The 25599-nt window shown below is 36.2% G+C and overlaps 1 protein-coding gene and 1 long non-coding RNA gene across 2 annotated transcripts; both read left to right on the forward strand.

Annotated features, from left to right (window-relative positions):
• The first annotated feature begins 180 nt into the window (after positions 1-180).
• Positions 181-942, forward strand: LOC140182581 (uncharacterized). The gene is made up of 2 exons (XM_072229675.1): positions 181-374; positions 493-942. Exons 1-2 carry the CDS (start codon positions 300-302, stop codon positions 796-798), a joined length of 381 nt encoding a protein of 126 aa, XP_072085776.1. The 5' UTR covers positions 181-299; the 3' UTR covers positions 799-942.
• A 195-nt stretch (positions 943-1137) lies between these two features.
• LOC140182582 (uncharacterized) lies at positions 1138-1916 on the forward strand. The gene is made up of 2 exons (XR_011878472.1): positions 1138-1366; positions 1470-1916. It is a non-coding gene; the product is annotated as an uncharacterized lncRNA (long non-coding RNA).
• Positions 1917-25599: the final 23683 nt, after the last annotated feature.

Genomic DNA, 25599 nt, shown 5'->3' on the forward strand with positions numbered 1-25599 from the left:
TTTCCTTCTTTACCCCCTCATGCATAGGTGTCATTTTTACCAGTGTTTCCCCTTTCTATAAACCCCACTACAAGTACATTTGTTCTCACCGTTTCACGCCACCGCCCTATACTCTTTACATATACTGATATTCCTGTTTTCAATGGAAATGTTCATTTTCATTCACCTGTGTTTATCACTTCCCTTGGGTCTATTTTAGCCCTGGCATTGTTTCCTTCAATTTGTTTAACAGTTGAATAACATACTTCTGAACCATACCAATATTTTTACACATTTCTATCCATTCAAGACATCCAAACATGGGGAGAGACAGGCTCATTCCGTCGGATTTTGACGATGATCGCATATTCTATCTTCATGTAGACCCTGTTGCCGTAAGTTGTTTCATTCAGACCCCAAACATAGTTATCCTTCCCAAATTCCGTATGTTGTGCTTTGCTTTGGTTTCTTAATTACTGGGACACTCATTATTATTATATTATGTATTTGCAGGTTACCCATGAGTTACCGTCCCTGTTTTACAGGAAATATAACCATCTCCTTCGTGATAGAATGATTGTTATAGACACCAACAACAATCAAATCGAGCTATCATTGGGCAGAGGTTTCTCTACTGGGTATATTATCAATGGATTTCATAATTTGGTGGCGTGTTACGGGCTTACTCATGGTGGTTGGATGAAGTTATTGTATGTTGGGAAGGATATATTTGTTGTGATGAAAGTTAAGGATAGCTGCATGACCACTAAAGAGTTCTCATGTCCCCCAAGCATTTCACTCACCGCAGTCAAATCGTAGGGTCCTCTTAATAATAGCCAACAACGAACCACTGGTCCTCCTCCCTCCTCTTTTGTTAATTCAAACCGTGATGATATAGTCATTTCCCAACATAACTTGCAATGCACCGTTAGCCAAGAAACTCTTCATTATCCACTTGCGGTGTTCTCTTCGAGTGTGTCAACTTGCTACACACCTGAGGTGCAAACTGTTTATATGCAAGATGTTATAAGTGTCAATTTTCAAAGAGATTATGGCTTTATGAGTGCTCCATCTTTGAAAGAATCTTATGTTCTGTCTGACCCAAACTACCCTTGCATTATCGATTCAAATGGTATGTCTAACCAAGGAAATGCTTTTATGGAGAATCAACATCAACTTCCTAATCAGGCGTTGCTCAATTGCAAAACTCTTAACAATCATGTTTCTTCTGCGAGCTATCCAACCACTCAAACCGAAAAAAAAAAATGCAGGCAACAATATCATGTCTCCGTTAATCAGCTCAGACCCTGGTACAGCCATTCAAGGAGCCCAGCCGTTGACTTGCCTGAAACTTCTCACATCCACCCAAGTCCAAAGCAGTGCAGTGGTAACTCTATGGTCATATTTTAACTTTACACAATCATGTATTCCATCACAGATTAATTGACATTATTTTATTTATTTCTTTGTTTGTTACATTCAATCGGAAGGTAATACCGCTTAGATTTTCCGAGAGTGCATTCCCCAGCAGGCATAACCATGTTAACGTGATACTAGACAATGGCTCTTGCTACCGAATGGGGTTGAGATGGAGCAAGAAAAGGAAGGTGCAGTTATATCTGACGCGTGGATGGAAGACATTTGCTAAGTACAATGGGTTTAGAGCCGGCACCGTTCTGGAGTTCTCTGTTTTACCATCTGATGAGACCACCCTGCATGTCAAAATTCTCAAGATCTGAAGGAGCTCGGACATGGTAGACGCTCAGCAACTGATAAATGCTCTTTGTTGATGTTCTTTGTTATCTTTCTTTCCACAAGACTAATTTATTTTTCTTTTAAATTATGTAACCAAGTAGTCAGCATTAATATTTCCCTATGTAAAACCTGAAAACTTTAATTTCCTAATGTTAGTTGTTTTAAAAAAAAATTCTCAAGTATAGAGTCTTTATTCCACTTAATTAGTTGTATTTTTTAACATTAAAATAGTCAAATACTATTACAAGACCCAACTCAACTGGATGCTCGACAAACATATTTTTTACTCACATTTATATTAGTGCCGGATCTTCAAGGAAAGTGTTCAATGATCATGCTTAAGCTGCATCATTACAGGTATGTATGTATAACAATACACAACATTGTACTACCTCCATCAAATTGGCGCGGCAAAATGGCTTACTTACCAGGCCACTCCATTTTTGCACCTCCCATTCTTCAGTATGAAAAAAAATGTCAAACACAAATGCATCAGATCCTTTCTAAATCCTAGCAATGGATAACACATAAACAACACTACCCCTCTCTTCTATTTTGTCCTTCTATGTGATCTGCATAAAAAGTGCTCATTTGTACGTGTGCAGCGTGAATCCATTCATCCTTCATTTTCACGCAAACCATGGAAGTATATCCAAAAAATCACTCTCATCCATGGATTTTTATTAGTTATATGCTCCATCTGTAAATAAGTCACACTCCTTTTATCATTCAACTTTCATTTTAGTACTTGATGGTTTTAGTGGCTAAGAGAAGGGGGGTTGAATCTTAGCCCCCTTTTTCGTTGCTAACACTTGCTGAACTCAGAGGAGACTTTTCTGTTTTTGCTCGTCTCTAGACACGAGACTTTTTGTTTTGTCTCGTCACTTGCCACAAGATTTTTTTGTTTTGGCTCGTTACTTGGCACGAGACATTTTAGTTTTTGCTCCTGTGTAGTAGAAAACAGAAATAGAGTAGAAGAGAGGAAAGATTACACCCAGATATATCCTGGTTCAGCTGCTAAGTGCAGTGCAGCCTACATCCAGTCTCCATCACAGCCATGATGGAATTTCACTATAATCATCCTGATTACAAACTGTAAAGTGCTAACCCAACTTACAAGGAGATTCCCACAGAATCATGAAACACAACATAGATGAACAAAGGAACTCTAAGACATCTATGGCTTTTTCTTTTAATTTTGCACTCTCTGCCTTTTTCCGCTCTATGGCTTTTTCATACAAACCTCACTGTTTGCCTTTTTCCATGAGACTCAAGACATGACAAAATTAAACAGAAAAATACAAAACAGAATACATTGAAGGAGAAGAGAAAACTGTTAGCTCAGGTAGCTCTGAGAACTCTGTGTCTTGCACTCTCTAATTTTCTCCTTGCTCCAAATAGTGGCTGTTCTCTCTTCATATAGAAGAGGGAAGCCTCCACTTATTGAAGCCAACACCCAAACCAACTTCTTCCTCCTTTAACAAACAAAATCGGTTCGGCCACATAGAGAGAAAAGAGATAACCATGTAAAACCCAACATGCAATTACCTCTGGTTCTTTCTTGATCATCACCCTTCATCAATCCGAGCTCTCCATCCTTGGCTTGCTCTCCAAGATGGATTTCTGGCCCTTGATGCTTCATGATGATAATGACTTCATCTGCTTCAATCTCTGCCTTAACCATCACTTCGCCACTCTAGCTACTCCCTGTGGTGGTTAAACAGAATCAAAGACAAGCCATGCTTCAAGAATCTCCTCCATGCTGGCCGAATCTTCAACGTCCATTTTTGAGCATGAAAGGCTCAAGATACCTCACCAAATCTAACCAAATATGGTGAATATCTCAGTCACAGCTCATTTTTATTTTAATATGTTTTCTTGCCATCATTAGCTTGATGGTCTTGATGCATGCAACTTCTTCCTTTTCTTGGTTGATGAGCATAGCATCCATAGCTTCCTGGACAAGGACCGATGGAAGAAGAAGAAAGAGATGAGAGAGAATGTGAAGTTAAAGTAAAAGCAATTAAATGAAATTAAAACATATTGATAGATTGCTTTTACTTCCCTTGCTTTGAGTAGCGTATAGCATTAATCATAATGATTCCCTATCAAATCAAAGTCAAGTTCTCTCTCATGTTTCCAAGGCTAGCTTATTAAGTTTTGAAATCTATTCTTAGCAAGCAATGGAATCCGTTGGAAAGCATGAAGCCTATTTGCTTCCTTAGTTTCGGACCAGGCTTGGAACCATTCATCAAAATAATGTTGGGCTTGGTAGCATTAAGATTTAATCTGGCCCAAATGATAACATTTGCTTTCCTGATGAATATTGGATTCGGATCATGCATGGAAACATTCATCAAAATTCAAGTTGGGCTTGGTAGCAATAAAGCTTAATCTGACCCAATAAAATTTTGATTCCTTCAAACTAATTGGGCTTAAACCAGAAACTCATTTTTTCGGCCCAACATAAAATCTGCACAATAAAATTATTAATTTAGTAAATATGAGTAAAAATCAAATTAATAATTTTGTAATTAAATATTTTAATAATGTTTGTTCATCATCAAAATTAAATAAGAGTTTTCCAAACTCATCAGTACTCTTTTGGGAGTCAGAATTATTTCAGTTGTTTTGTGCGGTGGGGTACCAACACTAATGCAAACAATGAGATAATTAATTAGTTTCTTCAAAATATGTGGAATTTATTAGGTCTGATAGTGTTGTGAAGGAATGAAATCTACTCATCAATTTTCTTTACTATGGCGCTAAATCAAACATGGATATTTGAGTATATGCATGTTGAATCTTACACAACCTATTATTGAATATTGCAGGCCACCGCATCAATATTTGTAGCAAGTTATCACCCTGTGTTCAGAAGTACTCTCTGACTACAGTCTTCACCTGCTTTGATCCATTTTGTCGTCGCCTCATTAATACATGGTGTATCATATATATCTTAATAACATTATCTGCACACGCTATTCAAAAGTTGAACTAATATTATATTGTTGCTTAATTACCACCATTTACACCATGATCACGTCTACACACATTCCAACACTGCTTTTATAGAGTTTTCCAGACTTTACACATTGGGTTGTGATGTACTGATCAACAAGCTACACCGTTAATGATGAGGTCTATGACTGACTCATCACCGTCAAAAAAGATTTTATTAAATTAAAATTCCATGTGTATAGATTGGGCTTTATCAAAAGTTAATTACTAGAGTCTTTCTTCAACTTATCAATTCTAAATAACATGCCTGATCTATAAATGAGTACGACAATGAATAAAAAACATAGTTAGTGTGAAACGCACAGGCACATCTTCTTTCTCATTCTTCACATGCCCTCATATACCCTTTGTAAAAGTGGGGTCTTTCCATTCATTAATGGAGATCCTCTGTTGTATGTTGGAAGTTGTTGTCCACTCCATCCACTCAGCGACTTAATTCCCATGGAGGACCTTTTTGGCAAATACTTCAATCACTGCATTAACGCTACCCCATTAATCAACTGGCGTCTTTGTTGATCCTAAAATGGAAAGTAGTACAAAGGCATCTGACATTGATCAACAATGTCGTGTATTTTATCTCACTATCGATCCAATGGCGGTATGATATCATGACCTTTTCTTTTTATATCACGATTAATTAATAGTTAATGGATTCTTGCTGAAAGTAACACTAGACATACTTCCATGCATGTGACTATTTTGTATTAATCCATTTTCATTATGCGTAGAGGATGCATGCTATTCCTACACTGTTCTTTAGAAAATACAGCCACTCCTTGGATAACAAGATGAAAGTTGTGGACACCAATCGAAACCTGATTTCCTTGAAAATTCTTAGGGGCCACAACATTGGTTATATTGTTGAAGGGTTTGATAAGTTGGTGCAACTTTATCGCCTCACAAACGGGGGTTCGATAAAGCTGTGTTACCTTTTCAATGATATCTTCTATGTACTAAAGGTGAAGGATGATAAGATGGTAAGCATCCCAATCGTCTTCCATTATGTCAAGGATCGTTTTGTATCTAATAGCTCGGATAAAGGGAAACAAGTTATGCCAAATGACCCCTTTTTTGACCAGATAGAGAGTTTCCACTATGCATCGTACAAGGTTAACAAGAAGAGGAAACGAGGTCAATCGGGTCAAGGCCAGATGAAGACTAATTATCCTTACCGTGAGCATGCAAGAAGCATGGATGCAAAGACTGCCATCAACAACCTTACCATTAAACCGCCACCTGCTCCTGCCATTTTAGAGTTCGAGAATTCTCATCCTGTTTCGAAGCCTCTAGACATAGACATCAACGTTGTGCCTGACACTGACGAGGAAGACACCACTATACAGGAACAATTTATTGTGAAAATGAACCACCAGGATGTCGAGATTACCAAGGAGCAACCTATGGTACCATTGTACAAATTCCCACCAACATATCCTACCAGTCAGCTTCTCAATGGTACTCCGCATGTTTTTTCCTTTGCTGGATTCAACAATCCGTGCATCATTCCATTCTTCCTAAGCAAATGGTCAGATAATGCACCTTATTACTCATTCATGTCCATCCTTACTAATCAAGAGGTCCGATGCTCCTACATGGTAACTTATGTTAACATCGATGCAATATATACAGTGCAGCAATTGATACCTTATAAATTTATTACTTTCTATGAGCATAACTTTTGCTACTTTGTGATGCAGACTATTCCTACTAATTTTGCCATCCATGCCTTTCCGTCTAGATTCAATGATGTTCATGTTATCCTATCTAGCGGATTGCAGTACCACATGCGTCTCAACTGGAATATTGCCTATGGGTTCGTTGAGGTCATAATGGATAGAGGATGGAGAGCTTTTGTGAGGAAACACTTTCTAAGGTCTGGCAGTATGTTGAGATTCATAGCATCACCCTTTAATGAGTATTTCATGTATGTAGAAGTCTTGCATGTTTGATGGACTCACTACCACATTAGTATGTATTAGTTATTCCATGTTTTGGTGGTATATGGGCTAGCGTGTAACGTTTTTGTTGAGTAACTCTGTGAACCATTATGCATAGATTTTCTCATGTTGTTCCATTGGCATATTATGAACAATTAGGATACATGAGGACAAGAAAAATGGTTCATCAAGTTACTTTTCCTGCACCAGTGCTTGGACTATGTGATGTAGCTATCAACTCAACACGCTATGTATCTTATTAATCTTATCTTATTAATCTTATTAATCTTATTATCTTATTAATCTTACTAATCTTATTATCTTATTAATTTTAATTAAAATATAGACTTTGTGAATTCTAAGTATGAAAGGATCCATTGATTCTCTTTGTAAGATTATCCTCCTTTCTTGATCATAAATTATATATTTGGTTTCATTGGAAGACCGTGCTTTCAATTTTTTGAAAATTATTAAAAATTACTAATAATATATAGAGAGCTATATTAAAAAGATAACTTTATGTCAAACAAGAGAGGAAGAAGTTACAAATCAGGGGATGCCAATAAATCTTCAGAGATGGCATCTCATGTGTTAAGCGTTAATTAACTTAGACAGACCAGCACCTCTCACCAAGTTCACTTCAATTTATCATCATGTCTTTTGTTTAATATTTAGTCTTAATTTAATCTTAATTATTAAATTATATGACCGTGGAAAGTTATCAGATTTGGATTTAGATCACTAAACAAGCTTCAAACACGCACACACACATGTCAAGTTGGCCGATAATCCATAAGTAAATTTGCAAAGTTACATCCAAAAATATAAGGAAAAATTTGTACAATTCATAATCTCCCTCCTGAAAATTTCATCTCCATTTACAATATAAATACACAATCATCAGATATTAGCTGTCATAAGTTTTAGTTTATTTTTTCTATCATGGATTATAATGATTATATACTGAGACCCAAATTAGCCAGATTAAGGAGGAAAATGATACTGCATGAGAAAAGAGGAAGGAGACAACAATCATTACCCCAAATCCATGCCACGACTGGTTAGTTTATTGCTCGCTATCCTTATTAGCCCATTCATGGTTTAAATATATACATTGCCCCCTGTCCAAAAAAAAAAATACATATATACATTGTCCTGCTCCTTCATATACTTCTTCTAACATATTCATTACCCGTCATAGCCTCAAGTGCGGCATCAATTCTTCCTCTTAAGAGGCACTCAAATATGGTGTTCAGGGGTTCATCTTCAACGCAACCATTAGTGAGCCCAACGGATCCAACCATACAAAGTTATTCGTTAAATCCTTTTGAGTTGCATGTGATCGGTCTCAAAGATGTTGCTCGCAAGAAAAATAAGTCTGTGGCCCAACCAGATTGTTTGCGCAGTCCTCTGGCAAACATCTCAAATGGTATCACTCCATCCGCTTACAGCTTCGATTCCTTCTACAACCGAACTTGGTCTATACATTCATTAGAATTCTTATATTAAAATGGTGCTTTTCAGTTTACCAGAGAAACCAATATGCACATGAATCCAGCAATGGAAGAATTAGAATTATCGATCCATGCTCCTTCATCATTCAATGCATGCAAGACTTTCGACACACGTCTGCAATGAACTGTACCCCTTCCACTTCACAGGATAATTTGGTTAATAACCAAATGCGACGGTGAGCAACTTTGGTGCATTAGATTTAGTTCTAATGACATATTCATTGTCCATTAATGGTTTGTAATTTTTAAAATTAATAATGGAAAGATTTTACCCGATTCCCAGTCATGCGGTTCCATCACCTAAAGCCCAAGTTCAACTAATCAACTTGGAAGCCATGAACATAACACCTCACATGTACTATATTTTTCACTGAACAGGCCCCTTCCGCACAATGATAGGAACAAAGTCGTCGCTCACGGTCAAGGTTTGTTTTTCAAAAACTGATTCTGGCTAAAAAAATTTTGATATGGAAGTAAAATGAGTGATATACTTTAACATTGTAATTTTTTGGGTGTTTTTTAAAATTGTGGGAGTACACAAATCGGACCCTCCGATTTGTGTTTAAAAAGTTGAAAAAATTCAGAGTACACAAATCAGACTTTCCGATTTGTGTTTAAAAAATTTAAAAATTTCAGGATACACAAATCGGACGCTCCGATTACTGTAACCGAACCGTCCGATTACTCTCCGTCCCATCGGACCGTCCGATTTGCTTGACGCAATCATCACAGCCTGGTGAAACACCCTATATCCCCATAACTATGCCATACACCATTACTTACTCCATATCAAAATTAAAAAAGTGTACAATTCTAAATTCATTGTTTTTTAACATATACATAGATGCCAGAGCATTGCCTAACTGGATACTTATTAGAGAAAATACCATTCCTCTCCCCTGCAAGATATATAAATGATACTCCCTTCCCATCTATTTATAAAATGTATATTTTCCTCCTTTATATCTTTCAAAAAACTTCCTCTTTAATCTGTTTTAAATTTTTTGTGTTAATTAATATTAACTTTATCCATTTTTCAAGAAAAATAAATTATTTTTTATAAAAATATCCTTTAGCAAGAATTTGATTTTTTATCATTAAATTTTACTAACTAAGACACTCTTTAATAATTTATTTTTTTATTCATTAAATTGTACTTTTATCAAAATATTTTTTAAACAATTTGATAATTAAACTTTTTTCCTAAGGTACCCTTCAATATTTACCAAAATTTTTCTTAATTTTTTTTTATATTTTACTATTAATTTTTGATATCAATAAATTAAATAAAAAAATCTTAGTAAGATTATTTTCAATATAAATATATATTAATTGTTAAACATACTAACAATAGTAAGATTTTTTATTTAATGTTAAAATAATACATATTGATATCAAAAAATTAATAGTAAAATATAAAAATAATTGTTAACAAACATTGTGATAGAATTATAATTTATTAATTTCAAAATTATTGAAAGATATATTAAAAAAAATAATTTAATTATTATTTTTTTTAAAAAAATATTATGGTGAAAGTACAATTTAATTATTAAAAAATAATTTATTAAAGAGTATTTTGCTAAGTAAAATTTAATGACATAAAAATAAAATTTTTGCCAAAAGGTATTTTTGTAAAAAATAATTTATTTTTTCGTGAAAATAAAGAAAGTTAACATTAGTTAACACTAAAAAATTTAAAATATTTTAAAGATGAGGTTTTTTAAAAGTTATAGAGAAGGGAAATATATATTTTATAAATAGAGGGGATGGAAGTGTCATTTTATCATCTCACATGCGAGGGGAGTGGTATTCTCTCTACTTATTATATGGCAAGTGTTATCACGGTTTATACGCCATATCATGAATCAAACTAATTAATCATTGTTTAATTCGTAGGGCGGATGCAACATGGCTCAGCTATAGAGCATTCACAGCATCCTTATGCGGTACAAGCGTTCTTTCTTACCGTTGATTCGACCGAAAATACCAATGGTTTCATCGAGGATGATGAAGGTTCGCCTTCGGAAATAATCGTTAAATTTTTATTTCAAGTTAGCATTCAGAGCCAAAAAACTTGACTCACTTATAACCTATGAGAGCAATAGTGTCTAGGTTAATTGTCTTAAGTAATGTAGTATTTTATATATAACAAATTTGAGTTTACACAGTGATAGATGCCTTTGACGACGCCGCCATGGATTCTGACTATGTAGAATATTGTTACACCGACGGACAACAAGGTACACTTATAACCAACACATTACCTAAATAACAAAATTTATATTTAGTATGTTCGCCATGAAATTTATCTTTGTGCTCAATGCCATTTTTTACTGCTCTTCCCCTAATAAAATAGCAAAGTATCTACAAAAAGAAAAATAATCAGAATACAAAATAGTAAAAAACCATCACTCAAATTTTTTGTATCACTAATTCATGTCTTATGGCTAGAAATTCTACTTCTCTTTTGAAGCACATGTTATGACAACATGAAATAACTTAGAACTAGGAACAATAAGTGGCATGGAGTCTCCACATAATCTAGACTAACTCTTTTGTATAATGCAAGAGTAAATAATCATACCAAAAAAGACTAGAACAAAACACAGAGAATTACTTAAAATTCAAGTGAAAAGAGAATGAAAGAGCTTGAATTAAAAAAACTAAATTAGTTGAATCTAATAAGAAATTATAACTCAAATTTTACACCGTTTAATATTCAAATCTAATTTGCAAAAAAAAATAGTATAAATTTAGAGAGACAGCAGAGCAACTTTTTAGAGGACTCTTTTACCTTTGAGGCGTATGGAAAAAATGTAATACCGGTGGAAGAGAATGGAAGAGATCTAGCATTAAGTACGCAATCAATAGAGGACTTATTAGTAACGTAATCAGCGGTTAATAGAGGAAACGGAAGTGGTGCTTTTAGAACTCAAATTTTAGACAATTTTAGAATTCCAATTTAAAAAAATATAGCAAAAATTTTGAACGAAACGGAAAAAGAAAGTTTCAAATATATCCTTTCTCTTTAAACAGTACTGAGAGAATGGAAAAGCTAAGAGAAGACACTACGAGAGAGCTTCTAGAGTTGGAAGAACTACTGGTAAAACCATTGGAAGAGAGTGGAAATAGAGTTGGGGGCGTTGGCTTTATATTGTTTCACGAACCCCATGGTAAAAGAAAGTTTCAAAGATATCCTTTGTCTTTAAATGGTACTGAGAGAATGGAAAACCTAAGGTAAGATAATGGAGGAGAGCTTCCAGAGTTGGAAGAGCTACTGGAAGAACCGTTGGAAGAGAGTGGACATAGAGTTGGAGGCGTTGGCTTCATATTTTTCCCGATACGTCAGTTATGATTTGGTTCTGCCGGGTCAGAGACAAACGGATGGGTGAATGATCGAACAAGGTAAGTCATGGAATCTCAACTGAAAAAATCGTGTTTTGGCTTACAAATAATTTTCATCGTTTTAAATTGAAAAACTTGAAAACGAGAAAATATTATGTTCAATTATGTGCTCCTTTTGATAATATTGTCACTAAAAATAATATTAAAATATTAAACAAAATCATTTTTTATATTCCCATTATTTTTGTTTATCCAAATTATGATTTTTTTGGTTATCAATTTTTTGGTTCATTTTCAGGATTTAATTTGCTTTGATTTGATTTTGGAAACCCCTATTAATTATATTTAACCCATGCAATAGCTTTGCCATCAGATCCAAACCATCAGTCATTTGACACAAACATTGAATCAATTATGGAACAAGGTCTGTACATACATTAAATTTTTATGTGCAATTATAATTAACGTATACTATATATATTACGGGATTGATCATTACATTTTTTAATTGAAAGAACAGAGATTCGGAATGTTGGTGATGCGATCCATTGTTGTATATACTGTAATGCATGCATGTGGGAGGGTGAGAGACTATCGAAAAGCAAGAGGAATAGAGTCCCCAGATTTGGCCTTTGTTGCATGGATGGTAAAGTCGAGCTGCCACTGCTAAACACGGTACCACAAGTTCTACAAGATTTGCACAGTTTGAATGATGACAAAGGGAGATATTTCAAAAAGAATATAAAAAAATTTAACTCCATGTTTGCATTTACATCCATGGCCGGAAAAGTCAATCGGGTTATTAATAATGGCTCAGCACCACCATGTTTTTCAATAAGCGGTCAAAACTATCATTCAATTGGGAGTTTGCTTCCTACCATCGATGAAAGGCCGAGGTTTGCACAGTTGTACATATACGACACCGAGAATGAAGCTAACAATAGAATAACTGCTGTAAAGTATTTCTTCTAATTTGTTATTCACAGGAATGGATACTCTAAATTTTTTTCAGAATTGAGGGGTATAGTGTGATTTGTCACTATTAATTTTATAAGTAGAACAAGAGTGAAAGTATTGATGCGTTAGCGATCACACTATACTCCTCAATTGTTAAAAAAATTGAGAGGATCCATTCCTGTTATTCAGGACCATTTTCAATGTAATTATTAGTGGCACGATTAAAAACTATTTATATTTCCCCATGAAAATGTATAATTTACGGTGTAGTTCATTTGTGTGATTTCAGTTCTGAAACAAAATCCAACATAATTGAGGCGCAGATTGTGTATGAACTAAAAGAGATGTTAGATCTTCACAACCCTTTTGCAAAGAATTTCCGTTTTGCTAGAGATAGGTTCGTTGAGGGTTCTAATCCAGAAATCAAATTGAAGCTAATTAGAAAGCGTGAGAAGGACGGAAGAGTATATAACTTACCAACTGTGTCTGAGGTTGCCATTCTAATTGTAGGTGACATTGATGACTCCATTCTTGAAAGAGATATTATAATAGAATCAACGTCAAACAGATTGCAAAGAATAGATGTTTTACACCCGTTATACTTGGCTCTTCAATACCCCTTATTGTTTCCTTATGGAGAAGATGATTTTAGATTGGGCATTGAGACATCTATTCGTTACGGGTTTGACCGTACTAAGAAAAGGAAGACCATTAGCATGAGATAGTTTTTTGCCTACCGACTGCAAATGCGGTTCAATGAGTCACCTATCCTTTTCCAATCAAGGAGGTTATTTCAGCAATTCTTGGTTGATGCATATACCATGAGAGTCTGAACGACTTAGCTTCATTAGGAACAATCAACCAAAACTGAGGGTGGACAAATATAGTGCACTCCATGAGTCATTCATCATGGGAGAAGCTAATGCTGTGTCAATTAGATAGAGGATAATCCTTCCAAGTAGTTTCACTGGTGGACCCAGATACATGTTTAACCATTGTAAAGATGCCTTCGCAATATGCAGGTATGCTGGCTACCCGAGTTACTTTATCACCATAACATGCAATTCCGAATGGGATGAGATTAAACGTCTACTGAAAGACACCAAATTAAAAGCAGAGGACAGGCCAGACATAGTTTCACGGATTTTTAACATAAAGCTAAGTGAGTTAATTGCAGACTTCAAGCAAGGAAGGTTCTTCGGGAAAATAACTGGCTGTATGTATATCTTAATTTATGTATATTCATAAATTTATTGAACTCCCATAATTGTGTATTACCATGTCCAGATGTCTGCACAGTGGAATTCCAGAAACGAGGGTTACCACATGCTCATATATTGTTATTCATGCACCCACTGTATAAGCCTAAATCACCCGAGGATATAGACAAGCTCATATCAGCCGAAATCCCCGACAAGCGCAAGAGACCTAGACTCTACGCAGCTATTGAGAAGTTCATGATTCATGGTCCATGTGAAAGATACAACAATATCAGCCCATGCATGTCCAATGGGTGGTGCTCAAAGTTTTTTCCAAAACAATTTAGATCACGGACTGTAATTGATGAAGCCGGGTTCCCCAAATACAGACGGCTAGACAACGGTAGAACAATCATGAAGAAGAACACAGTTCTCGATAATGCATACATAGTTCCGTACAACCCATCTCTATTGCTAAAGTATGCTTGCCACATTAACGTTGAGCATACATGTCAGACATCTGCCATAAAATATTTGTTTAAATACGTTCACAAGGGAAATGATAGAGTCACGGCTTCTTTCTTCCAGAGCAATGGCGAAGGACAGCTCGAAAAGGTAATTGATGAGATCAGAAATTACTACGATTGTAGGTACATATCTGCATGTGAAGCTGCATGGAGAATATTTGGGTATGAGATACAACTTAAGGAACCATCGGTTGTCAGACTCCCTTTTCACTTACCAACGAACATCCCGTGATTTTTAAAGACTATGAGAACATAGTTGATGTCATCGACAGGGTTGACGGCAAGCCAACAAAGATCCTAGCATGGATGCTTGCAAATAGACTGTTTGCATCTGGTCGCGTGCTTACCTATAGTCAGTTTCCAACCAAATTTGTTTGGAAAGAAGATATGTCCATGTGGATGCCTAGGAAACAAGGCTTCTCAATTGGCAGATTAACTCATGTCCCACGTGGCAATGGTGAAGACTATTACCTCAGGCTTCTACTTAATATTCAAAAAGGTTGTTTGAGTTTTGTTGACTTGCGGACGGTTGAGAGCGTGGTGTATACTACGTTCAAGGAAGCATGCTATGCATTGGGGCTTCTACAAGAAGATAAAGAATTTATTGATGCAATCTTAGAAGCGAGTTCTTGGGCATCTGCAGCTTACATGCGCAACCTTTTTGTCGTCCTCTTATTGTCAAACAACATTGGTAGACCTGAAATCGTTTGGCAACAGTGTTATGGTGTGCTATCTGAGGACATCTTATATAATCGTAGAAAAAAATTGCATTCTGCAGGTGAGTTTAACACTTATATCTTTGTTGTTTGGTTCCAAATTATCTTTTCGTTAACTTAAATTCACATATCTGACAACTCTATCTTTGTATATCGGTGATAGACTTGCAACTTTCCGAGGACCAAATCATGAATCTCTCACCCTTTCAAAGATAGGGAAAAAACTCCAGGCTAATGGTAGATCGCTTAAAGAATTCTGTCAAATGCCTTTTCCAAGTATTACCTCTGTAGAAGGGTTAGACGATCGTTTGATCATGGATGAACTGAACTTTGACCGTGGTGTTCTACACGATGAGTTTACTAAAAACTTCACAGAAATGAATGTAGATCAAAGGAAAGCATTCGAAGTGATTATGAAGGCCGTAGATGTGAATGATGGAGGTTTTTTTTTATTTATGGTTATGGAGGTACTGGAAAGATGTATCTCTATAAGACTTTATCAGCAGCAATACGAAGTAGAGATGAAATTGTTCTAAACGTGGCATCTAGCGTGATGAGTTTGGAAAACTCTAAATTAAATTGATGATGATCAAACATTATTAACAGCAAAATTATTAATCTAATCTATATATGTTAATTAAATTAATTTTGCTGTGCAGGGTTTACTTGGGCCAAAAAAATAATTCTGGTGCAAGCCCAATCACATTCAGCCTTTAGTTTTGATAATATATGATGAATATGGCTGAATTGATTTTGTTATGTTACTTGGGCCAACTTAATCAAACTGAAAATGCTTTCCTATGTGTTTTATGCATGATCCAAAAATTCATCAGGAAAGCAAATGTTACCAATTGGGCCAGATTAAATTTTGTTGCTACTAAACCCAATATTATTTTTGATGAATGTTTCCAAGCTTGGTCCGAAACCAAGTTAAAAAGAAAACAATTTGGCTCCATGCTTTCAACGGATTCCATTTCCTTATTAGAGATGGACTTCAAAACTTAATTGCTAGCATTGGAAACATGAGAGAGAATTTGACATTGATTTGATTGAGGGCATCATTGCTACACACCACTCTAAGGGAAGTAAAAGCAAGTTATTTTTAATTAATTTGTTTAATCACTTTGAATTGCTTTTCTTCAGATTCTCTCTTCTCTCTCATTCTTTCTTCTTCTTCGGTCATTGTCCAGGAAATAATGGAAGCTATGTTCAGCTACCAAAAGAAAGAAGGAGCTGCATGCATCAAGACCATCAAGCTAATGATGGCAAGAAAACATACTAAAATAAAAATGAGCTGTGGCTGAGATTGTCACCAAATATGGATAGATTTGGTGAGGTAATCTTGGGTTCTTCATGCTCAAAAAGGAAGAAGAAGATCTCGGCCAGCAAGGTGAGATTCTTGGAGGAGATGGCTTGTCTTTGATTCTGCTCAACCACCACAGGAAGTAGCTAGAGTGGCAAAGTGATGGAAGAGGCAGAGATTGGAGCAGATGAAGCCATCATCATCATGAAGCATCAAGGGCCAGAAATCCATCTTGGAGAACAAGCCAAGGATGGAGAGCTCGGATTGATGAAGAGTGATGACCAAGGAAGGACTAGAGGTAATTGCATGTTGGTTATTGCATGGTTATCTCTTCTCTCTCTGTGTGGCCGAACCGGTTTCTTGAAGGAAGAAGAAGTTGGCTTGGGTTTTTGGCTTCAAGTGTGGAGGCTTCTCTCTTCTATAAAAAAGGGAGAACATCCACTGTTTGGAGCAAGGAGTTAGAAGTAAGCAGTGAGAGTGCAAGGCACAGGATTCTCAGAGCTACCTAAGCTTACAGATTTTCTTCTCCTTCAATGTATTCTATTTAGTATTTTTCTGTTTAATTTTGTCATGTCTTGAGTCTCATGGAAAAAGACAAACAGTGAGGTTTGTATGAAAAAGCCATAGAGCGAAAAAAGGCAGAGAGTGAAAAATTAAAAGAAAAAGCCATAGATGTCTTAGAGTTCCTTTGTTCATCTATGTTGTGTTTCATGATTCTATGGGAATCCCCTTGTAAGTTGGGTTAGCACTTTACAGTTTGTAATCAAGTTGATTATAGTGAAATTTCATCATTGTTGTGATGGAGACTGGATGTAGGCTGCACTGCACTTAACAGCTGAACCAGGATATATCTGGGTGTAATCTTCCTTCTCTCCTACTCCATTTTTGTTTTCTACTGCACAGGAGCAAAAACCAAAAATGTCTCGTTCCAAGTGACGAGACAAAATGAAAAAGTCTCGTGGCTAGGGACGAGCTAAAAACAAAAAAGTCTCCTCTAAGTTCAGCAAGTGTTAGCAAGCAAAAAAGGGGCTAAGATTCAACCCCCCCTTCTCTTAGCCACTGAAACCATCAATTGGTATCAGAGCTTGGTCTCAAAGAGATCAAGCTTTGCAGCTTGGAGTAAAGATCCTCATGGCAGAAAACAGTGGCGCAAATGTGGTGTCCTATAATCTGACTGAAGGTCAATCAAGCAACAGACCTCCTCTTTTCAATGGGAAAAATTATACCTATTGGAAGGAAAGGATGAAGATATTTGTACAAGCAGTGGATTACAGACTTTGGAAGATTATCCTGGAAGGGCCTCAATTTCCAACTACCACAAGTGCTGAAGGAGTAGTCTCTCTCAAACCAGAAGCAAGATGGACTGAGGAAGATAGGAAGAAGGTAGAATTAAATGCCAAGGCAGTAAACCTGCTCAACTGTGCTATCAGCTTTGAGGAGTACCAACGGGTATCACGATGCACAACGGCAAAGGAAATCTGGGACAAGCTATAAATCACTCATGAAGGAACCACCATTGTTAAGAAGACTCGGACAGACATGTTGAACAGAGAATATGAAATGTTTGCAATGAAGGAAGGAGAATCCATTGATGAACTGTTCGAACGGTTCAACACCATCATTGTTGGCTTAGATGCTCTGGGAATTACACATTCAGAATATGTGCTAGTGAGAAGAGTGTTGAGATGTCTTACAAAAGAGTGGGAAACAAAAGCTTTAATTATTTATGAGAGTAGTGGCTTAGATTCCATGACAGTTGATGATTTGAGAGGAAATCTTCTTGCTTTTGAAAACACCTATTTGAAAAAAGATTCAAAAAAGAAAGGAATTGCTTTTTCTTCTGTGACTAACCCTCTGGATGATGAATCCAGTGATAACTCTTCTGAAAATGAGTTTATGTTGTTTGCAAAAAAATTCAGGAAAATGGTGAAGCTCAAAGGTAAAGGCAGCAGCTCAAAGAAGATGAAGAAAGACCTTAGCAAAGTAACCTGTTACAATTGCAAGGAAATGGGGCATTTCAGATCTGATTGTCCCAAGTTAAAGAAGGAGGAGAAGCCGAAAAGAGTAAAGAAGAAGGGACTGAGGGCCTCATGAGAAGACTTGGAAAATGACTTGGAAACCGAGACCAAGTCACAATCATGTCTCATGGCACATCACATAGATCAGGTAGTCTTTCATAACCCTAACACTGAAGATCTTCATCTTATGATAGACCACCTTTCTGAAAAAATAAGATGTTTTCTGCTGGAAAATCAAGAGCTTGAACAACAAATCACCATTCTTAAAGCTGAAAATAGTTTTCTTAAAGAGAAAGTAAGAGAGGCCGAAACTGCTTGTGATTTTGTTGAGGAAAATAAGCAGTTAAGAGCCCAAATTAAGAGCTGTGAAAGTAATCATTCCATTCTTGCATATGTAGATTGTTTTAAGCAAAATGAAGAGTTGCTTAAAGAGGTTAAAAGGCTTAAGGAAGACTTAGCCAAATTCACCCAAAGTTCTGAAAATCTGAATCAAATCTTGGCTAGTCAAAAACCTCTTTATGACAAGGCTGGGTTGGGGTTTTATAAATCTGAAAAATCTCACTTTGAAAACATTGCTTCATCTTCAAATGATACAAGGTATCAAGACCCCACCTACTTTAACAAAACAGCAACTCCAAGATTTTGTAGGCTATGTAAACGAAATGGACACTTTCCTATTCAATGTTTCTTTGGTGAAAGAATGATTGGTGATAAAGTTTGTAAAGTTGTTTTTGATTACAATGGCTTAGGACATAGGAGATGGTTTAACGTGAAAGGATCCAAGAAAATTTGGATACCTAAGGTCACTTAAGTTTGTTTTGTAGGTGTGCCTAGCATCCAAACGGAAAGAAAATATGTGGTTTATGGACAGCGGATGTTCTAGGCATATGACCGGAAAGACAACCTTCTTCATAAAGCTTGATGAATATGATGGAGGCCTTGTCACTTTTGGTGATGATGCAAAAGGAAAAATAGTGGCTGTTGGAAAAGTTGGTAAAAATTTTTCTTCTTGTATAAATGATATTCTCCTTGTACATGGTTTGAAACATAATTTGCTTAGTGTTAGTCAATTATGTGATTTGGGTTTTGAAGTTGTTTTTAAGAAGTTTGTTTGTTTAGTTGTTTGTGAGAAAACTGGGGATATTTTATTTGAAGCTGAAAGGTGTAACAATGTGTATGGATTAACTCTTGAGGATTTAACGGAACAAAATGTAACATGCTTTACATCTCTTGAATCTGAAAAATGGCTTTGGCATAGAAAATTGGGCCATGCTAGCATGTACCAAATTTCTAAGCTAGTCAAAAAGAACTTGGTTAGAGGAATTCCAAACATCAAGTTTGATAAGGATCTTACTTGTGATGCTTGCCAATTGGGCAAACAAGTAAAATCCTCTTTTAAATCAAAAGATGGAATCTCAACCAAAAGGCCATTGGAGATGTTACATATTGATCTTTTTGGTCCTACTAGAACTCAAAGTTTAGGAGGAAAACACTATGGTCTTGTGGTGGTAAATGATTACTCTAGATTTGGTTAGGTACTTTTTCTTGCTCATAAGATTGATGCTTTTCATGTCTTTTCCACTCTTTGCAAGAAAATTCAAACTGAAAAGGATTTGAAAATTGCTCATTTGAGAAGTGATCATGGAAGAGAATTTGAAAATCAATACTTTGAAAAATTCTGTGATGACTTAGGAATTTCTCATAATTTCTCATGCCCTAGAACCCCCCCCCCCCAACAAAATGGGGTGGTTGAAAGAAGGAATAGAAGCCTTCAAGAGATGACCAGGGCTATGCTATGTGAGAATGAGATTCCTAAATTTTTATGGGCTGAAGCTGTGAACACAGCATGTTATATTTTGAATAGAACGATCATTAGAAAAGGGTTAAAGAAAACCCCTTATGAGCTATGGAAAGGAACCCCTCCAAATCTTAAGTACTTTCATGTTTTTGGATGCAAATGTTTTGTGCTTAATAATAAAGAAAATCTTGGAAAGTTTGATCCAAAATCCTATGAAGGAATATTTGTTGGATATTCTACCACGAGCAAGGCCTATAGAATTTATCTTAAGGAGCATAGGACTATAGAGGAATCCATACATGTTACTTTTTGTGATTCTAACTTAATTCCCAATACTGTGATAGATAATGATTCAGATGGTGAAGAAGCTGGAACAAGCAAAGAAAATCCCAAATCTGTTCAGAATGAAGAATCTGCCAGTCCAGTTTTGTCTTGTCAGATTGGAGGAGACATTTCCATTTTGTTTCCTGAGCAGGCACGAGCAACTGAAACAGTGAGACCACCAGAAGTTCATCAAAGCTCTACACCTGTCCGAAAGCCTAGAGAATGGAAGTCCATGAGGGGTTATCCTCATGACTTCATCATTGGTAATCCCTCCCAAGGAGTAACAACAAGATCATCCACCAAAAGGCAAACCGAACCTAGCAATCTTGCTCTCTTGTCACAAATAGAGCCCAACAATGTTAAACAAGCTCTTGAGGACCCATTATGGGTTAAAGCAATGCAAGAGGAGCTTGCTCAATTTGACAAGAATGAGGTTTGGACACTAGTACCTCATCCGGACGGTAAGAAAGTTACCGGTACTAAGTGGGTATTTAAAAATAAGCTTGGTGAGGATGGACAAGTTGTTCATAACAAGGCTAGATTAGTGGCCCAAGGTTACGATCAAGAAGAGGGTATAGATTTTGATGAGTCTTTTGCTCCGGTAGCTAGAATAGAAGCAATTAGATTGCTTCTTGCCTATGCCGCCCATAAAGGTTTCAAAAGGTTTCAAATGGATGTTAAGTGTGCTTTCCTTAATGGCTTTATTGATAGAGAAGTGTATGTGGCACAACCCCCCGGTTTTGAACAAAAAGAGTTTCCAAATCATGTTTTCAAATTAACTAAGGCTCTTTATGGTCTTAGACAAGCTCCAAGAGCTTGGTATGAAAGGCTTAGTGCCTTCTTGTTGGAAAATCAATTTCAAAGGGGTACCACCGACACTACTTTATTTATTAAAGCATCTAATGATGATATACTCCTTATTCAAGTTTATGTTGATGACATTATATTTGGATCGACCAACATTTCCTTGTGTGAAGAGTTTGGAAAACTCATGACTAGTGAGTTTGAAATGAGTTTAATGGGAGAGCTTACTTTCTTTCTTGGCCTCCAAATTAAACAAACTCCTAGCGGTACTTTTATTTACCAAAGAAAGTATGCAAAAGAACTTATTAAAAAGTTTGGCCTAGAAAATTCCAAATCAATGGGTACACCGATGCATCCCAACACAAAACTTGAAAAGGATGATGATGGTCAAGATGTGGATGAAACAAGGTATAGGGGAATGATAGGTTCACTCATGTACCTTACCTCCTCTAGACCGGACATTGTCCAAAGTGTGGGTGTATGTTCAAGGTTCCAATCTCACCCAAAAGAATCCCATCTCACGGCTGTTAAACGCATCATTAGATACATTAAGGGAACTTGTGATTATGGATTATGGTATCCTAAATCTGATGACTTTTGTGCAGTAGGGTTTTGTGATGCAGATTTTGCGGGAGATAGAGTGGATAGACGAAGCACATCCGGTATGTGTTGCTTCCTTGGAAGCTCACTCAATATGTGGTCAAGCAAAAAGCAAGCCACAGTGGCTTTATCCACAGCTGAAGTAGAATACATTTCCGCATCCGCATGTTGCACTCAATTAATTTGGTTAAAAACACAATTAGAAGATTACAAATTAAAAATCAATAGTATACCCTTATTTTGTGATAATATGAGTGCTGTAAACATTTCAAAAAATTCTGTTTTGCACTCAAGAACAAAGCACATTGAAATTAAATATCATTTCATTAGAGAACATGTGCAAAAGGGAACTATTGATATTCAATTTGTAAAATCTGAAGATCAAATTGCTGATATTTTTACAAAACCCCTCTGTGAAGACAGATTCTGCACCTTGAGAAAAAGTTTGGGAATGTTTGATTTAAGTTTCATTGAAAATCTGTGAACTTTTAACTCTGTTCAGTTTTGTCTCGTAGGTTAGGACGAGATAAAAATGCAGGCTTGATAGATGAGCTATGATCAAGGGGGAGGCAACGCAGATTTAAATTTTCATGGGCCCCACCTAATAATTCCTGACCCCACCATGGCAATTTAGTTAGTTATTCTTTCTTTGAAAAATAAAATCACAAAATCCCTTGGATTGTCTTTTCATATATTGTTGGAAGAAGCATGTTGTCAAATCATATCTTTTCCTTCCAACTAATCCCTTGATTCAAGGAAACTCCCTTTTTATCATTTTTTGAAACTCCTATTTGGTTAATAACCGCGCCATTATGGTCATTAACTTCCCCATCATCTCTCTCCAATCCACATTTAATGCACCACTAACCTCCTTCCACCCTCACTCTCTTTCGACATTCACCCTTTCATATTCAACTTCTCCATTCATCTTATCATGAAAAAGAAAACTGCACTTAGGAGAAGTAACCGAACCCCCATTCCAAAAAAACCACCTTTTTCATCACCTCCAACCCATACGTATATCCATCTCCATTCAACCTCCTCTTCTACTTATTCCCCTCCTTCCAAAAAGACCGAAACCATGCGACGTAAGGTAGTTGCTCAGAAAACTTCAGGGAGAGGCAAAACTGGAAAGACCAAGGAACCTAGTGTTGAAGAGGATGAAGACGAGTCACATACCTCGCCCCCTCAATCACCTCCGAAAAGATCCACCCCACATGCAAGAAGCTCTCGAAAGAAGCAGAAAAGCTTTGTGTTACATGATACTAAGGAACCTGCGAATTTGGAGTAACTTGAATTCAAGAACAAGCATCACAAAAATCACTCACATTTTGATCCTTCTCGGTTCTACTCATGTGCTTTCTATGAGTTTCACAAAGATGTTCTGATGAAACGTCATCTCTGCCCCTCTTACTTGGTGAATCTTGAAAACCTGGCCAACAAAAGAATCAACTTTTCTTCTCTGTTTGATGCTCTAAAATGGACCCCCTTGGTTCAGATTCAGAAACTTGTTTACCCGGGGCTGGTCCGGGAGTTCTATGCAAACATGCGTTTAATTGATGGCTCGATCCATTCTTACGTCAAGCGTGTTTATATGACCCTCACCCCTCAAATCATAGGTGCTGCTCTTGGGTATGAAGATGAAGGACCAAAAGTTTACATGATTGATAAGTGGGATGATCAAGTTGGCGTTGCACAGCAAACAGTCTTGCAACACATCTGTGCAAATCTTTCAGGTTTAGATGGACTAATCCCAACTCATCAAGCACTCGGCCCTGAAAACTCTCTATTGCACCGTATCATCACTCACATCCTCACTCCACAAAGTGGCTCTCATCATAAAGTAATAGTTTCTGATTCTATCATTCTCTTTGCTCTTATCACTTCTACTCCAATTTCATTTGCGTATATTATGATACGTCATATGTGGGAAGCAGTTAAAAGTACTAAAAAGGCTAATCTTCCATATAGCATGTTCCTCACGTGTATATTTGAGTATTTTAAGGTTGATTTGTCTAATGAATCTGTTGAGAACAAGGTTTCAATGATTAAAGGAGGAGGAGTTTCGAGCAAGAAAGGCAAGCAGTCTGTTCACTCTGAACCATCTCTCAGCGATCTGGAGAGCCGTCCTGAACTCTCAAATGTCACTGCATCAATCCGGGAGGTGCTCAGTGAGTTCCGCAACATGTCCAAGTTGATGTTCAAATCCCACAAGACTGCCCGAAAATTGGAATATGAACAGGAAAGGGCTTGGAAGAAGTGTCACGAAAGGGTTGGCTTCATGATTAAGAGCTTTGATGATGAAATGGGGACAGGGGATTACGAAGATGATTCCGATTCAGAGTTCAATCTTTCTGATGATTAATGACTGTTTCCTTACTTTTATTTGATATTGGCTCCATTAGGCTCAATCTGTTTTTTGTAGGAGCATGACTCGATACTCACTGCTCTATGGTACTTTGATACACTCTTGTTACTTTATTATGGATATTTTGTTGTGTTGTTCATATTTTGTGCAGGTGCCCCTTGATGACAAAAGGGGGAAGAAAATTAGTTTCCAAAATTGAAATTGAAACTAATAAAATAGGGGAGGATTTGCTGAAACAGGGGATGAAATTTTCAATTGAAAATTCATGATCACCCTTGTTCAAAGAATGCATGTTGTTATTGCATTTGTTTCACTATGGTTACTGCTGTTGGAAATACATTTGGCATTTGGTTTATGATGATGTTTGACAAAATATTTGTATTGATCATATGAATGCCTGGTTGTTGATTTATCTTGATGAACATGCTTGTATTGAAATAGGAATATTCTTATTCATCTTGGTAAACATGTTGGTTTGAAAATTTATTTTTGGCAGTTCCTTTAAACTGTGATATCTAACAGCTGTAATGTTTTTGATGTGATCATGAGTGATTCAAAAATATCTTCCTTACTTGAATAATATTGCTCTGATATCTTGATTGAAAATATTTGAAAATTTTTTCAAATACATTGTTTTGGAATCAGTTGATGTGTGTAAAGTTTGAGCAGTAAATCAGTTTATGATATCAAATGAGTTTTGGTTATCAATTTAAAACTGCTCATAAATCAAGCATTTAGCATCATATAATATGCTAAATAACATTGTTCTTGAAGCTTGATTAAAATGTTACAGGTTAGTGCTTCCCTTGGTAAAATAAGCATACATCAAGGGGGAGCCATGTGACATTTAGAAAGGGGGAGAAATTCAACCTTCAAAGGGAGTACTCATACTCAATTTTTTTTAAAAAAAAATTTTCCATTTCAATTTTAATAATGTTTGTCATCAAGGAGGAGATTGATGAGTTTGGAAAACTCTAAATTAAATTGATGATGATCAAACATTATTAACAGCAAAATTATTAATCTAATCTATATATGTTAATTAAATTAATTTTGCTGTGCAGGATTTACTTGGGCCGAAAAAATAATTCTGGTGCAAGCCCAATCACATTCAGCCTTTAGTTTTGATAATATATGATGAATATGGCTGAATTGATTTTGTTATGTTACTTGGGCCAACTTAATCAAACTAAAAATGCTTTCTTATGTGTTTTATGCATGATCCAAAAATTCATCAGGAAAGCAAATGTTACCAATTGGGCCAGATTAAATTTTGTTACTACCAAGCCCAATATTATTTTTGATGAATGTTTCCAAGCTTGGTCCGAAACCAAGTTAAAAAGAAAATAATTTGGCTCCATGCTTTCAACGGATTCCATTTCCTTATTAGAGATGGACTTCAAAACTTAATTGCTAGCATTGGAAACATGA

The sequence above is a fragment of the Arachis hypogaea genome, chromosome 20 (assembly GCF_003086295.3).
Source record: "Arachis hypogaea cultivar Tifrunner chromosome 20, arahy.Tifrunner.gnm2.J5K5, whole genome shotgun sequence".
Classification (NCBI taxonomy): domain Eukaryota; kingdom Viridiplantae; phylum Streptophyta; class Magnoliopsida; order Fabales; family Fabaceae; genus Arachis; species Arachis hypogaea.

Coding starts and splice junctions, on each gene's coding strand:
- LOC140182581 (XM_072229675.1), top strand. CDS start 300: ATGGGGAGAGACAGGCTCATTCCGTCGGATTTTGACGATGATCGCATA. Junction 375..492: donor TTCATGTAGACCCTGTTGCC/GTAAGTTGTTTC, acceptor ATGTATTTGCAG/GTTACCCATGAGTTACCGTC.